This window comes from Molothrus aeneus, chromosome Z, assembly GCF_037042795.1.
Source record: "Molothrus aeneus isolate 106 chromosome Z, BPBGC_Maene_1.0, whole genome shotgun sequence".
Classification (NCBI taxonomy): domain Eukaryota; kingdom Metazoa; phylum Chordata; class Aves; order Passeriformes; family Icteridae; genus Molothrus; species Molothrus aeneus.
Window position 1 is genome coordinate 60,373,161 of NC_089680.1, and position 17,502 is coordinate 60,390,662.

Consider the following 17,502-nt stretch of genomic DNA (forward strand, 5'->3'; position numbering starts at 1 on the left):
GATAACTTTAGAAGAATATCCTTCAGAAGCATGAGTTGTCATCAAATCTATTTTTATATAATAGTTCTATAGTGAACCAGAGATTTAATTCAATTACTTTAACCTGTAGATAAACTATGTTTGTTGTGCCCCAGCCAACAGCAAGTGGTCCCAAACCAAGACTCTCTTTACTGGTACACCACCATGAAGCAGTTTGAAGGACATTACTAGAAAAACCAAAATATCCAATGAGAAAACTAATTAATGGCACATGGTCTGAATAAGGAAAAAAGTATTCAAAGATAGAAAAGTGGGGTAGCATTTATTGAAATGACATTTTTCCTAGGTAAGCTGGTAATAAGTGATAGCACAACACACTTATGCTAATCTTTGGAGTTAAACATTACTCAGAAACTTTAAGTTTGTTCCGAATAAGGTAAACAAAAGTAAATAGCTTTGCAAATGTATATCAAGCAAGGGTATTTAACAAATAACTTGATTTTTAGTATCAAGGCAGACCAGAATGATTTTTCCATTTTTCTCCTCTCTCACAGTGCGCACCAGGGATAAATTTATGACAGTATAAGCACAAAGAAGGTTGTATTGCTCACCATTCCCTGGCACGTGGCAGTTAGGCATGTGAGACAGCACACCCACCAAACCCTTGCTGAGCATCAGTGAAGACTGAGCTTTATTGTTCGGCGCTTACTTTTATAGGAAATTCAAAACTCCCAGGTCTAAACAGCCCACAGGTTCATACTTTACACCCCTAGACCTTGAGCCAGTGACATGCTTGCACCTAAGGAAAGATGTTATTGGTTGAAGCCCCTGTCAGTCAGCCCAGGGACCAGTTAATGAAACTGGGCTGGGTTTCTTATTTATAACTGATTAATGCTCAGTACAAGCCAGCTTGTAATTTAATGTGGCAACAATTCCCTATATTTACATTACCTGACACAACTTACATGTACCCAGTCAAGTGGCATCTTAAGAATTTAAAATATTCTAGAGACTACTGTTCTGATTTCAAACAATACCTGAACAGAAAGTTCTATTACATTTAACAGCAAAAAAATGGGAAAGCATATGTAAAAAATAACAGAAACTCCCCTGTTTATCTGCTTTTGTTTCACATATTTAAGTAATTAAAAATCTTTTAACAAGCTTTCTGTATACTCTTGGTTTAGGCAGTAGTATTCAATAAAATGGAAGTGGTTCTTTATGTGGAAAAGAATTAGGAATTATCAATACTTTGGGGGGTTTTAGCTAAAGTACTTCAGGACTAAAGTTCTCATAATTCATCAGTTCCATAGAAAAATCAATAAAGACATAAGCAAAGGAAGTTTGAAAGAACAGCATGGAAGTTTGACAACAGGATAGCGTTCTTTGACCAATACTCTTACATTTGTGTTTTATATTAAAAACAAAGACAGCAAAGCCTTTACTGTTTCCACCATTTTTATTTTTTTCCTAAAACAGAGGATATGCAAAAAAAAACTGAAACAAAACAAAACAAGCCAAACAAAACAACAAAAAAACTCATATAGAAACTGACAGTAAGGTTCTAGCTCCAGCCCACAAAAGCCAAGAAATGTAAAGTTACTCTGACATTCAATCTTTAAATCATGCAAGGGTGCTTCTTTTTCTTTTTTGAAAAATGACAATGCAAGGTAATGACAAGTTGTCAGCCCTAACTTTGAATTGCCTGAAGTTTGTCATTTGGTGTTTGTGTCACAACCTTAATGTTATTTAAATGTAGTTTTTAGTATCTATTATTTAAAAAGGTCTACTTTATGACAGCAAAAAGCTTTGATGGCATAAACCTCAAAGTACACTGTAGTGCTGGTATGCCACTTCATTAGAAGCAGTGCATAAAACATATGCTGTTGACAAATCTAATTCATTAAAGTTGAGGTAGAAGCACTTTAAAGGAACTGGATGGCATCATTAGCTACAGTTCCTTTCATAAATTATTCCTCTTTTTTCTTCTGAATGATTTTGTCAGTGTTCCCTTTTCAGACTGGGAATGTTTTTGCCTTAAAGTTCAATACCGTCAACATGTTTGGTTAAGTTAATTAAGTAGCTTATTTGCTAACACTGAAATTGTAAGCTGATTATTTCACCTGTATTAACTAAAGAGGAATAAAATTAAGAAACAATGTATAAGAGTTTCAGATTATGAAACATAAAATTTTAAAATTAAGAGAAGTAGAGGTTATCTAGTGCAACAGAATAACATTGTGGCAGCATTGTTTTATGCCTCCAAGAATTGCAGCAAATCAGGATCTGGAAGCATGTCTTAAACCAGACTGATTTGCTGTAAAAGTTCTTTGAGAGACAACATACTGTCCATTTCTAGTTCTCTGTGCTTGAATACACAAATTTCCTCTTAAAGGTCTGCAAATGCTCTGCTGAATATGCCTGATTAAGTCATCCTGCCAACTATGCCTCTTGTAGCAGTGCAGCTGAGAGAAGACTTGGTCAGGCATGAGAAATACGACAGTGATTATGCGGATGACTATGATTAGAATTAATGCTAATACAGTATCTAAATTTGTCAATCCACTATATAACATAAGTGGGTCGGAAGAGTTGTAATATTAGAGGCTTGGCTAGAAACATACAGGTTTACAGTGTTTGGCCTTACAGAATGAACAGTTACAAAGCAACAAAGTATCTCTGGAACTACTTTAGGATTTTATCTCTGTATGTGGCTAGATGTTACTGCCTTTTTTACTCAAACCTCCAAAAGTCAGTTCTCCCTGCTTTTGGGTTGGACGTACCCTGCAGGCATCCCTGCTGGGGAGCAGAGTGAGGTGTTTCACACAGAAGCTGCCTGCAACCTCGGGAGACCAGTCTGCCCAGTCTACAGCAACATTTTATACCCTCTTGCTGGCCAAGGTGCATCAAAGTCAATCACAATAATCAGAGCTCTCCCATCTCTGGAATACATCAATTACGCAACCATCCAGACAGTTCCTCCTGCAATTCCTACCTGGTGTTCTTACCTTAGGATAATTCCCACCACATGTTTTTATCTTAGGACAAATCCAATTGTCTATTAGAGACAAACAAAAGGGAGGAGGTGTGTGTGTTGGAGGTGGGGGTAAGGGAACTGCACATGAAAACATGATTATCTTTTGTCAGGTCACATTTACCACATTAGTCAGCATTTACCATTTCCATCAGATGATTAATGACACGTATGTCCAATATGCTACACATAAATTTTCCTAATTGCTCTCTGCATTAATCCTCATCCTGCTCTTTTTCCATTTTGTTCCCCCTCCTGCCATACTGTCTTTACATGTATATGGAACAACCTTTGCACCACCAAAACATGGGAAGAGTTACCTGCAGATAGGCAAGCAAGATTTGCAAGATCTGCTGATAACAGGTTTTCCACCTTAAGGGACAAATAAACAGTTACAAAGAACCTCTATGACCCTCTGTTAACCACTCAAACTTCTACTCAGCCCTCGTGAGACGCTTGCTGGAGCACTGCATCTAGCTCTGGGAGTCCTGACATTAGAAGGGCATGGACCTGCTTGAACAAGTCCAGAGGAAGGTGACAAAGATGATCACAGTGCCTCTGCTATGACAACAGGCTGAGAGAGTTGGGGCTGTTGAGAGTGGAGATCAGAATGCCCTGGAAAAACCTTATCATAGTCTTCCAATACTTAAAAAGGAGCTTGTAGTGGGCTGAGACTAGATGACCTTTAAGGTTTGTTCTAATCCATCCCATTCTCTGAATCTCACCTTAAGTGGCAAATCCATGTCTGATACCCATATGTTGCAATCTTATATTCCAGTTACATATTAATAAAAAAACAGAATTGTAACATCCTGGTAGGTATTTTGAATCTTTCTTGCTCTTGTTGCACCTTCATTATTTACCCTATAATAACTAATGCCATGCTTTCTCCTAACTTTTCTTCAGTATTTTTGTCCTTCCATCCACAATCATCTCTACCTTTTCCCTCTATACTGATCTCAAGTACAGTGAACTCCAGAGAAGGTAGAAAGTGTACAAATAACACGTTACCCCATTGACTATATCTCATCTAACTTGATTTTCTAATGTCTGTGACCCAGGGTTCATGTTTATCTGCATTCTGAACATGCCGTTGGCTGTTGCCTAGCCAGAAATTAAACTAAGGGGAGAGATGTGTTATTGCAGACAAGAAACCATTCTGGAATACTCACAGTATATACAGATTGTACTCAACATTCAGTTATTAGCAAAAATTTACAATATCTTCTAGCATTACCTATATTTACCATTTCAAATGCAGTTACTTAGAGAAGAACAAAATACCAACAGACAAACAAAATGCATTTTACAGCCCAAAACCCAAATAATCAGCAAACACAATGTCAATCAACTTATGGGCATTCTCAAAAAACAAAGAGAAAAAGAAGAAGATGAAAGGATTTCGATGAATGAAAAATTGCTGATCACATCAGAATGGATCACCTGTGTAGGAAAAAATATTATTAGAAGGCCACCAGAGAAACTAGGTCACTTAAGTATTCCAGGCAGGTATATAGCACATTTAGGACAGGGCAGAAGAGCAATAATATCATTAAGAAGGTCTAAGAAGCAGTGATAGATTAACTCATGTCACACAATGAAAAGAAACTTGGACTTTATGTGGTAGGAAAGTTAAGTATTAAATGCAAAATAAATCCATTTCATAACTATATTTTAAAAGAAACAAACAACCAAAACCTTGGTCCAAGTCTCTCCAAGTGAGAGACTGAAAGTACGCTAAAAAAATACAGTTCACTAATTTATTACTGACTTAACTAATCTACATAAACTCACGTACAGAAGAGTTACAGAACAAGCTGTTGAACACTGTTCTGCGCTCTCTATGTTTGTCCATTGATTCACTGACATACATTAATAGAAAGTGAGCTGGCAGAAAGGCAGATGAATGCAAGGAGATGAGAAGATGGGCAGAGCTCATAATAGTCATAAAAATAAATGTTCTTTGGAAAAAAAATGGCTACATGAAAGAAACACAAAAGATACGTCCTGAGAAGAACATGAAGATGCTTTTAAAAATAACTATTAAGTTATGATAACAGAGAGTTTATATAATCAGCACAGCTTGAAGAAAAGCAGGAACTTTCACAATGCTTGTTCTGCATTTCCTGTATTCATTAGCTCATGAGAGAAACTACGGGTATTTTTATAGAAAGGTGATTACTACTAAGAAGCTCCCGTAGCTTCTGTGGATTTATACTGTATTATTTCTAATCCCTGTAATCCCTTATCACTACAGAAGAAAATTTAAATTCCTTCAGTTTCAAGAAGCCAGAGACAGTGTTTCATACTGAAGAAAAAAATGGACTTTAAGTGGCACAAAGTTAGATTTTTATCCACATGAAGGCAGTGTGGAGACACTTCATACTGCTTTAGATTTTATGACTGGTTTTTCAGTGTAGTTTCACGATTTTTTTTAGAAAGCTGTGATTACAAAATGTTAGCCTATTGCATTGCGAGTTTCATTTTAAAAATACACATATTATGTTTAGACAGAAGAAAAAAACTCCAATGAATAATTTTCCTTAATCAGTCAACTGATAATCTTGTTTGCATGATGGCAAGTATTTTAAGCACATACTAAAAAACATATTCCACTAATAAAAAAATCAGATTATACTTCACAATGGAAAGATGCTTTTGCGTGGACTGCATCACTCTCAAAATGTGCAAGTAATTACATAAGGAATTCACACACAGGAAGTCAAAAAGCTTATGAGGGACAAATAGTACACATGAAAAAAGATCAAACAAAAAAAAAAATAGAAACCCTAACTTGCAAAGTAAAGGACAAAGTGGCAGAGGCTTTGAGAAACAGACTGAGATTTACAGACAAGGATCAACAGTGATAACATAGAAAGCAGCAGCACCAATAAGGCCTGAAGAAAGATAACTGTGTGAAGTAAAATAGCTATTACTGGGAAATGTAAGAAGTGAAATTTCAAAGCAGAAGACATAATGGTAACATAAATATGCATAGAACATAAAGGAAATAAAAAGTTTAAGGTGGAAAGCCTGAATAGCGTAATGAAAATGAAAACTTTTCTCTCTAATAATAAATTATTAGGTAATAAAATTAATAAAGGAGGTCTGAAAGAGATGGACATCTGATACACTGTAATTAAAATCTTTCTGTGATAGGAGGATAGGAATATTTATTTTTCTGATCTTGGTTTCTTAATGAACTGGACATGAGAGCTGTACAGCCATTCTTGATCATCCTTAAAATGTAATTAGAAGGTTTATAAGTCAAATACCATGTGTGTAGTACAGAAAATTGCTTCCTAAATTTTATAGAACATGTCACAGGTACTGCAGAACAAAATATGTAAAAGTAGATACTATCTAAAACCCAGAGACAAGTTGTTAAAACATAATTTATAATACTGAGCAATTGAATTGTATACTTGACAAATACATTAAAGAAAACTAGAGGGACTTAAAAATACATCAGTTAAAAAGCCTACTCCCTATGAGACCTATGAGACATAAGAGACACTTAGCTACCATAATGACATCACAACAAGGAAGGAAAGGAAGAAAATATTTTAGACTTTTAATAAACCAAATAATTGAATCAGGCAGTAAGTGAATTCCAAACTTAGAAGTCATCACGGAAAAAATGGTTTAAAAACTTAATTCCTTAAAGCTACATTTTGGTAACAAATTGCATTTTTGGTAAAATTTTTAAGAAAAAATAGATGTGAAATGTTTGAGATCTCAGTTATTTTGATTCCACACTATTTTATGTGCCAGAGACATGGAGAAAAAGAAGTTACTTCTTAAAGGTAAGAAATGGTCATCATATAAGTATGAATGATTGAATCAAGAATATCCTGAGTTGGAAGGGACCACAATCATCATCAAAGTAAAACTCTTGGGCCTACACATGACACCCCAAGAGTCACACCATCTGCCTGAGAGCATTGCCAAGCACTTGTTGAATTCTGCAGGCCTGGGACTGTGACCACTTCCTTGGGAAGCCTGTTCCAGTGCACAATCACCCTCTGGGTGAAGAACATGAATCTAATCTAAGTCTTCCCTGGCAGAGCTTCACAGCTTTGCTCACTACTAGTTTGTTTAGACTATCATATGCTGAAGACTTCTCCAGCCCGTTAAGAATCCTGTGACATAAAACTGCTGTTAGTTATCAGTCAAGTAATGAATAGTAGCTAGTCCTAGTTAGTAAGAATTAAACTGTTTAAAATAAAGTAAAAGTTTACAAGAATTAAAATCAATACAATCCTGACAGTCCTTTACAGTCCTGATAAATCAATGGTAAAAGTATAAAGGTGCAACAGGTACAAAATAGAAATCTTCATTGTCAATAGACAAGTGGAAACAATAACTGTAGTCCAAATATTAACTCTAAATATTTAAGATTTTTTTTCACTGTCATTTTTGCAGAAAGAGTAGTGACAAAGATTGTTGATGGTTACTTCTTCATGCAAAAAAATAACTGCAATGCTAAGAAAACAAGAGATAGGAAAAGCTTCAGTAAGCATTAAGGGTACTAGAATACTTTTTAAACAGCAAGACAAGAGTCATCTGTGGCCCGGAAGCACTGTTTTTCTGTTTTGATATTCTGGGAAACTCAGATTTAAACCAAGTGTCCAATCTGCTGCCAAATTTTAGATGTCTGCATCTAAGTGATTTTGGTTTTTGAGAGATACTTATGTTTTATAGCAGTGGCAAGCTCAAAGCATTGCTTTGATTGATCTAAGCTGCAGTGACAAAAACTCAGCACTTGTGAGTTTTGTGGTACACATCTCAATTTACAGGTCTTAAATATGAAAGAGTATCTGAAATACCTCAGTGAGTACAGGGTGACTTGACCACAATTCAGTTCTCTAAAGAGGTGTTTCAACAATTTTTTTAAAATTTTTTTCTTGAATGCATACATTCTACTCTCAAACTGTAGAAAAAACAAAAGTGTTCTACAAAGCTACCTCTATTTGCTAGGAAGCATCAACAGACTTCTTGTGCAATATCTGTTCAGTTCATTGCATGAGAGAGAAATAGTCAAAAGTCATCTCTCAAATACAGAAGGGACCAAAATAAGGAGTGGGACATGGAAAAAAAGTTTTATGAACAGCAAATCTTGGCATTTCTACATTTCTGAATTCTACACTGAGTGCCTGAGGTACAAGATGAATATTATTTGATGTCTTTTGATTGCTTTGTAACTGAAAAAAAATCAAGCCTTGACTCTCGTAACCAAAACGTTGCACCAATTTGATCAGGGGGCCAGGAATGCTTTCCCTTCACGAACAGGGCAGAAAGCCCTTCCCAAAAATACGTGCCTTGATTATCTGGCTGTAGCACTACCTTCTTACCTGCCCTACGAGTGCCATGAATCATGTGGCTTTGAAACTTTGAAATGTTTCTCCGAGATACTGAGAAAATGGTTCTGAGGGTCATAAATCTCTGGTCCCTCTTCTAATTCTTACAGCCAGCCTGTTCCAAAGGCAACACACTTCAGCTTGCGTATAGACCGACACACCCCCCCGCCAGACCGCCTCCCACAATTTCAGTTCCGCCGAGCCATAGCCACGGTGATTTCCAGGCTCCGGGAGAAGTCAGCGCGTTTCTCAGCCCGCCCCCGCCTCCCTGCGCCTGGCAGGGCCCCCTCCTCTCCGTCGGACGGAGGACCGCCCCTTCCCGCTCCTTGCTGAAGCTACGCCTGCAGCGCCACGACGCCGAGACCGCCTCAGACGGATTTCGGCGCCGCCTTCCCGCGGCAGGTGCCAGCGCCCACCAGCGTCTCGGACCCCGCGGAGCTCGGGGGCTGCGCAGCGCCCTGCCGTGCCGCACGGGAGAGAAGGCGGCCGCGAGGAACGCCGCTGCTCCGCGGGCGGCCGCAGCGGAGCCCAGCCCTGTCCCGCTCGGCACCAAAGCCCGGCCGCAGGGTAAGCTGAGGGGAAGGGCAGCCCCAGCGGGGCCACTTACCCGGCCGGGATCCCCCCGCAGCTCCGCGCCGGCGGCCCCGGCGACCACGGAGCGTCAGTAACAACGTCCCGGAACGGCCGCTCCGCCACATCCGGGGGCGGGGCGTGGGAAGGCGGGAGCTTGCCGTGCTGCGGTGCCTGGCGGGCACCGAGACGGACCGGACCGAACCGGACCGGACCGAACCGGACCGGACCGGACCGAGGCAGCGTCAGCCCCGGCGCCGGCACAGCGCTCGCTCCCGTGGCCTCCGTACGTGAGCGCTGGAGGGCTCTCCGCCGCAGCCAGGGCCCCTCGCTCGTCACCTCCGGAGCGGGACCGCCGCCAGCCTGCCGCTCCTCGGCGGCGTGTGCCTGTGACGGCGGCGGCGGGGTTCCTTCCCCCGTGGGGCGATGGGAGGCTGCACCGCACTGCCGACAGCGGAGCAGGGGTTCGAAGGCCTGAACCTCCGGGCATTTGGGTGCAGAGCCAAGATGCCAGACCTGGCGGGCTCGGCCCACTGCAGGCTGCAGTTTGGGGTTCCTTCTCAGGCTGCTCCGTTATCGCCTGTGAGGTGTCTTTGCTGTGACGGGCAGTAAGAGCTTAAAATGTGGGGTACCAGCCTTCATTCATTTTGGTGTGTTTTCCTATTTTGTTGGAAAAGAAGTAGAAAACACTAGTCAGGCCTTGCAAGCAACTTCCCATGGTGTGTATTTTGTGTATTAATGTTTCCTTTTCATTCTTTCAACAGATGGCAAGTTGCAGCCAGAAAAGGATAATACAAATAACTGGATTTAAAAAACAAGAGAAGAAGGCACTGCTCAAATGCCTGTCCAAGCTGAACTGTGTTTTTGTAGAGAGTAAGGTATTGTTCATTACAATACAGCAAAGAGAATTAGAATTGGAAGTAAAAATGCAAGTCTTAGAAGAAAGGACTGTTGAATAGGTTAGTTATGTATAAATAGAGAAAGAATTTTAAAGTTTCCAGTGATACAAAGTGTGTTGTTTTGTTTTCTTAGAAATACAGAAATTGTACACATCTTATAGCAAAAAAGCTGTGCAAGAGTGAAAAGGTCTTAGCTGCCTGCGCTGCTGGTGAGTAAACGATTTGCTGTTTAATTTCATAGCATCACAGCATAAGTTTGGAAAGGACCTTTAAAAGGGTTTTAGTTACCTGTTTTAATTCTGTATATGAGCTGTCTTACAAACCTTCCTTCTTGTTGTTCTGTTAACTTTGATTTTTAACATAGTATTATGTTTAAGTTACGATGAAGTCCACTTTTTTATTTTTTTCCCTAAATGATATGCCTGCTATTTCCCTTTGTTGGATCTGCATCTGTTCCCAAACAGAACACTTTGTTATATGTTAGATAATGAAGTCATGCTCAAATTATTTGCATGCTTAAAAGAGGGCAGAGGGAGTATGAACACCTGTAGTCAGCTTGGATTTTTGACGATAAATTCACATGGAACATTCGCTGGCAAAGGTCACTGTAAGTTCCTGTTTATGCAGCAAAAGAAAATTCCAGGTTGTTGCCATTCTGACAGAAGCTACTGGTCTTTCCTCTTTAACTACGGTCTGGTGCTGAAATCCCATGCATTAGCAACTAAAATGTTTTTAGAATGAAAACTCTGTATTTTAAGATTTTTTATAGACTGATCACCTGTCAGAATTCTGTAATGCAGTTTGAGTATCTTGTAGTTATGAGATATCACAATACCATTTTTAAGCATGATATTTATTTTTCCTGTATCATATTACTCTAAAGTGTTAAAGCAGTTAGTAGGATGGATAATGTTAAATTAAGAGATAATAGACAAATGACTAAACAGATATTTGGGTTTAAAGGTATATGTAAATTCCTTGATTTCCATATATATATATATATATATATATATATATATATATATGAATGTATGTGTGTATTTCTCTTTGTACTAAAATAAAATTCTCATTGCAATCTTACCAAAAATTAAATAGACCAAAAGTTTCCAAGAGGGGAAAAAAATATGAAAATGCCTCTAAGTTTATGGCACAGCACTTAATTTTAGCACTTTTAAACCTCTGAGTTAATGTTTTCTTACTTTTTGGAGTTTAAAATTTGAAGATACTTTCTTGAACAGGGTGGAAATGGTACATGTAGTGTCCTCATGGTGATGCAAAACTCTGTCATGCTTTGATACATGCAAATCTTTCCCAATACCTCTAATACTTCTTAATCCAGAAGAGGTGTTAATTGTGCATAGTCATTGCTCTTATTCGTGACGGCAGAGACAGTGTATTCACTCCTACTGTGTTGTTTTCCAGGTAGTGAAGAAAGATCATGTTTAAACACATTTAGAACTCCATAGAGTTCACCAGAAATACTGTCAAGGATACCACTTGTCATGTACTTTCTACCTGACAGAAGTTTTGGGATGGAAACTTCGCATGAAAGTGGTTTTAACATCCAGGTCATGCACAGCATACCTTTTCCAGTCATAAATCCACTGGTACCTATACTAGGTTTTGTAGAAGTGCCATCTGTGCTCCTGCACTGAGACATTTTGTCAGTCAACCCTGCTGTTCTGTGAAACCAATTAGGTTCACACAATTCAAGTCAATTTCTCTTACAGTGTCTTCTGTAGGTAGTGTTTCAATACAGGAGCAGGGTACTAACCAGTGCTCTTGACCTGAACCTGTAAGAAGAGAGAGAGACAGAGAAAAGGGGAAGATCGTTACATACTATATCAAAAGCATACATGTGGAAGATGAAAGAGGAGAGGCGGAGGAGGTGGAGCCAAGGGATGAGAGAAAAGGATGTGAAAAGAAGAAAGGGGAAAGAAAAAAGTCTAAAACTGTGTCCCCCGAATATTGATATTCACTACCATTAGCAGTGCAAGTAATATTAAGAATATATAAGAGAAAGAGCTTACATGTTAAATGTCTAGTTCCTTTAAATCATAGGTAGTAAAATATTTCTTCATTAAGTACATTTGTAGAAGTATCAAATGGTATTAAAAATAAAGGACTTACCAAGGTTCTGTGAAAGTCCTAAGAACAAAATCTGGGAAGCTGAGAAAATGTATTTGATATTTTTGAAGAGATAGAAAAGTATTTCATCTAGGAAGGATAAAAAGACACTTAATCATTAAAAGAAAACAAAGTGATCATTTTCAGTGGCATTGTGAGATTTTTGATTCTAGAGTCTGAAGTGGAGGACTCTTGTAATAGGAAGAAGTTTTTTAAATGGTACTTATAATTTCATCTTTTATTTGCACAAGAAATTTTTAAGTTAATTTTATATTAATTCTTCAGTTGATTGCCATTTGTCTCCACAAAAAATCTTTTGTGGTTGACAGTTCATTTTCTTTTTAGGAAAGTGGGTACTAACTAAGGAGTACATAATTAATAGTGCTGAAAGTGGCAGATGGCTTGATGAAACAACGTACGAATGGGGATATGAAATTGAAAGAGACACCCATTATTCACCTCAAATGCAATCTGCACCTAAAAGATGGCGTGAAGAACTGACAAACTCTAGTGCTCCAGGGGCCTTCCACAGATGGAAAGTTGTCCTCCTTGTTAAGAGAGGTGATAAACAAATGGCATGTATTAGAAGGTAGGAGTTCCATCCCAGTTAATTTGGTCCATAACAACCTCCAGCTATCCAAACTCTGAATTATTTTCATTACTGTATTTCCATACTTTTATAATGACTTTAAATCTGTAGCATCACTGCTTTTCTTGCCTTCTTTTAGTATAGTGTTAAAAATAACATGCATACGGTTTTTTATCAAGTAAGCTGCTAACAAAAACTTCCTTCATGAGGCAAGATACACAGATGTACAGTTTTTATTTTGTGTGTGTATGTGTTATTTTCAAATAGTAGGTGGAACTGTATACTTTATTTCACTTGACTAGTTGACCTGACTCTGTCTCATGGATCTGGGCACCACTGCTACTGACATGATGAGTGTTTGTGTCACATTTACGTAATAGATTCTTCTAGTTCTGAAGATGTAATTTGTTCTAAGACAGATGATTCTGATTTATGATAAATACAGATAGTTTAGAAAGTGAGTATAGAGAAGTAGAAAAAGAAAGAAAGAAAAAAAGAAAGATAAGGAAAGCCAAAGTGCAAGAATGCTGAGAGCAAATGTTTTTCTGTACTCTTCCTACACATTTGGTTTCATTACTTTAAATTCTACAACTGAATTTAAATCAGTGCATATTTAAATCCTATTTGTGTCTGGTACAGTAAAAGGAACATCTGACAGTTTCAGAGCTTTCCATTCGTTCAGATACTGTCCAGCTTTCTATTGAGATCCCAGTTAGTTAGGACTACTCAGGTTTGAGCGTGACACCAATGCACAGTCAAGAAGGGAATTGCAGTTTGTTGGATCATAGTCCAGGGCTGGATGCTATATCACAGACTATCTGTCTATCTGTACTTCATAAAGACAACATGAGGTGTAGTTGAAGTTGTTATCTTCTGATTTTGCTGACTGAAAATATTTTAAGTATGCTGTTTTTTGGCTGAGTGGGAGGATTTACTATGTCCTGCTACACTTGTGAAAATGCTGCTTCTTTTTCCATAAAAACTGCTTATGTAGATGTTCGTGATAACACTGTTGAAATGATGTCTTGCACAATGTCTGTTTCTATTTCGTGCAATAGAAACAACTTTTATCAGGAACAGCATCAGTAAGACAGATGATCAAGTTTTGTGAAATATGTTTTTTTACAGACTTTTTCCCATGCACTCAATTTTTAGTCAGTCATAAAACAGTGACAGGTAGATATTTTTTGGCTTCAGCAGGTACTGCTTTCAGTAATAAAGGACACTATAGCTTTGGAGAAAGTCTGGGTTTTTTCTAATATTTAACAACACTGTGCCTTTTATCCCCTTTCTATGCTCTTCCTGCCTTTAGTGCCTAGCTGTTGGATGGGTAAGTGTGTAAGACTAGCACCCTTTTCTTTTTATATATCTGGATTATGAAAAATAAAACCTATATCCAGAATGTCCTTAAATCTTATTTTTCCACCTTTTCTTTTGTCTAGCATTTTTTCTAAAAGATAGGAGCACTTGTAGCTTAACAGGTCTGGAAATTGTCCCTGGGGAAACTGTTACACGTGATGGTGCCCCAAAGACAAGCACATCTCTTTTCTGTATGTGATACTTTCATGATACTGGATAGCACTAATGCTGCAAATGTATATTTCTGTTACAAAAATATCATACTACATTTCAGAAAAGGAGTCTGACAGTTTTTGTTAACTGCTTTATTTATAGGAAAACTTAACCAAAAGATCAGTATTTTGGGATAGATAATGCAATAAATTATAATTGCTATCATCGAATTTGATACTTGGAAAGGTACAGAGGTGAAACTTCCTATCAGACATATTGGAGGTGTAAATTTATTTTAATAACTAGTGTTAAATTTTGAAGAGACTATTTTGTTAAGTGGGTTCTTTAATTTTCCAAAGACTATTAAGTGCCCTTTTATCTTTCTAATGAAGTTTGTGCTGTGCCATATATCTAGAAGCCTTATTCAGTTGTACTTGCATGCCTGTATTTTGTGAATGTTATTGTAGCTTTAGGCAGTGTTAATATAACATACTAAATACATCTTTCTAAATATGTTTATTTAGAGTTCTTAAAGCTGGAAAGGCAACCATATGTTCATCTGAAAATGCAGAGCACAATATAACTCATGTGTTCATCAGTGGTAAAATTTCTCCTTTACAAAATAAAAAGTGTCTGTCTGAAGCTCAACACTACCCTTTGCAATATATAGGACATTACCTTTTACAAGTAAGTAAACTAAATTATTGATTACTGTAAATAATGAAGTGTTAATAATGGAGGGGAATATAATTGGCCAGAGTGTTTTGTGATTTGATTGAATTAAGACAACTTTCTGATTCAGAGACCATGTATCCAAAAGATAGAAAGGCTCATGAATATATACAAATACCTGAAGAGAGGATGCATAATAGACAGGTAGGTGGTTGTCTGTGGTGCCCAGTTACAGGAAATTGAGTACAAATGGAAAGTCAGGAACCACTTGGGTTTTCTTGCTGTGAGGTTGATGGAACGCTGTAACAGGTTGTCTGAAGAGGCTCTAGAGTATCCAGATGCCATATGGACATGGTCCTGTGCTAGTGCAGAATTCACTAGAACCAGAATTTTGTTTTACTGTTTCCCTTAAGAGAGATGCCCCATATTTCATACTTGTTTGCTTACCAGATGCACTGCTCAGAAATTATTAGTTTTTTGCTCCGTAACTATTCGAAGGCTTCAGAATATTCATTTAGTTCTCAGACTCTGGGGTGACTTTAATCAACTGCTAATTGAAACTACTACCTTTATAAGCAAGTAGGAGCTAAAACTGTGTGTGTTGCCATTTGTAAATTCTTTGGGCTCTTCTGATCAAAGCACTTAGCTCTTTGTAGTAAAGGTATTACAGAAGGGTGAGAAGGTTGGAAGGTCTTAATGTTTACATTCTGAATAAAACACATCAATGTGGGCTCTTACTCTAGTGCTTACTCTCTTAATGAAACTTTTTCAGGGAAGTTGCTCTCATTTAAACCTTTCAGCTAAGATGAACATTTTCATAGATGAATTAATGTAAAAGCCTTATGGCTATGTCATCTTTTATTGATCTCTATCAAAATCATGTGTTTGTTGCTATGCACCTTGAATTCCTCCCAAGTGAGATAACAACTTTCCATCTTAATGAATCCATTAGCTTGCACATATCTTTTTTTGCTTAGATTTCATTAAAGGAACTCACTTCAGAGACCAAGAGAACATTAGCTTTCTGTTTAAGTGAATACGAAGAACTCAGGAAACTGCCAAGGCTCCTAGTCTCTTAAAAGGAAAAAAATAAAACATAGGCAATCAAATCACAGCCCTTGTCCAGATATATTAAGCTTTATCAAAGAATGTTAGGGACATGCTCTTTTCTCTTTGTCCCAGAAGTACTTGGCATATTATTCATTAGATTGTTCCAACTTCATAAATTTATAGTCATGCTATCTGACTGCTACTTCTAGCAAATATAAATCTCATTCCTCCCCTAAACATACATATATATGTCTAGATGATGGATTTAGCAAAATAACATTATATTCTTTTCAGGGCAACTGAAACTCCACTAATGTTCAGAGTATTTTTGGTGTGATTTTTTTTTTTTAACTAAGTCTTGTCTTCATGTTTATATTTCAGTATCTGTTCTTATTATCTTAACCTTGTAAGTCTAGTGTTAAAATACTGTGTGAGATTGTCATTGGTTATATGATATTATAAGGCATCAAATTCATTGATTCAGGGTATTAAAACGCTTTTTTTTTTTTTAGGAAGCTAGTCTCATAAATAAACAGTGACTTTAAAAGCTTTTTTGGATGCATGCTGGAGTTTCTAATTTTTTGCCAAGATTGTACCGATAAATTGTTTGAATATAAGTGTTTTAATGAGCATATTGAAACTAACATGCATGAAGGGCCATAAGAAGTAAAGCCTAGTTAATGCATCAGAGTTCAGTTTTCCATGCTCATCAAAAGCTATTTGGAACTCTATTCTAGTTACAAAAAATACTTCATTCTCTTTTGAAATGTGCAAGAAGTTCTTGTTCTCAATATTTGTTTAGAGATATGTTATGTATGTGCCAAATATGTTTGTATTGAACAATACATTTAAGGGAAAATCTGAAAATAGGATGAGGCATGTAACTTTTGAAACTTTTTCTTGAAAACATGGAATTATAAACTTCTTGCACCTTATCATTGCATGCACTTCTGTGTTTTTTCTTTACTGTTATGTCCCAGACTCGATTCACCCATGAAAATGAAGTGTTTGAATTATTAGGCATGTTACACCAAACCTTCCACACCTGCTCACAATAAGAAATGGCCAAGGAAATACTTCACTTGTGTCTATCTCATGATTCTTAACTCATCACACTGCAGGAGGAGTCTGGTTTTGTTTATTTACCTTAAACAAACATGGTGTTTTATTTTTAACATGTGTATGTATCCTTGATGAAAAGCATGCATTGAAACTCTTACTGAAATGTATGTTCTCAACCCATTAAGTAAATTCAAAATATTTTGTATAGTTATTTTTTTCAAGCCAAAGTTATTTTGTGGTGTTACTGAGAGTAAACAATTGAGAGAAATTTGATAAATGCTTCTTCATTGCCTGTGCTGAAGAAGTGGCTGAAAATGATAGGTGGACTCAAGAGAATTAATTACTATACAAACAGACAAAAATATCAAAGAAAGAAAAGACAGTAAAACCTATTACATTTTAAATTACTAATTTGTTTCATGTTTATAGGCAAGAAATGAAAAGATTTCATTGTAGTGGTCTATTATATGAAAAGACAAATTGAAGAAGAAATGCCTTCTAAAATCTTTACTACATTTTGAACCAGTTGAAAATGTGTGAGCTCTGGTTTTAGCTTTTGAAAAGTTCTGAGAGAGAATCTGTTATGGAGACATAGTCCTTGTTTCAGCCACAGAGATTGTGACTTTACCTGAAGTCAGTTAGGAAAAA

At 37.2% G+C, this 17,502-nt stretch overlaps 2 protein-coding genes across 3 annotated transcripts in view; one reads left to right on the forward strand and one right to left on the reverse strand.

Moving 5' to 3' along the window:
- The window catches only part of KIAA0825 (KIAA0825 ortholog), a 232,924-nt gene extending 223,875 nt beyond the window's left edge, over positions 1 to 9,049 (reverse strand). Inside the window, exon 1 of the mRNA XM_066568658.1 lies at positions 8,981 to 9,049. The gene's annotated coding sequence lies outside the window, so the exon portion shown is untranslated. The remainder of the gene's footprint in view (positions 1 to 8,980) is intronic.
- Positions 8,830 to 17,502, forward strand: part of SLF1 (SMC5-SMC6 complex localization factor 1) — a 34,257-nt gene continuing 25,584 nt past the window's right edge. Inside the window, exons 1-5 of one of the 2 annotated variants that reach the window (XM_066568660.1) lie at positions 8,830 to 8,940; positions 9,708 to 9,821; positions 9,976 to 10,051; positions 12,315 to 12,558; positions 14,595 to 14,757. In XM_066568660.1, coding sequence (XP_066424757.1) covers positions 9,708 to 9,821; positions 9,976 to 10,051; positions 12,315 to 12,558; positions 14,595 to 14,757 — 597 coding nt within the window. In that variant the 5' untranslated portion in view covers positions 8,830 to 8,940. Of the gene's footprint in view, positions 8,941 to 9,123; positions 9,230 to 9,707; positions 9,822 to 9,975; positions 10,052 to 12,314; positions 12,559 to 14,594; positions 14,758 to 17,502 lie in introns of those variants that run through there. The other variant, XM_066568659.1, reaches the window with a different exon arrangement.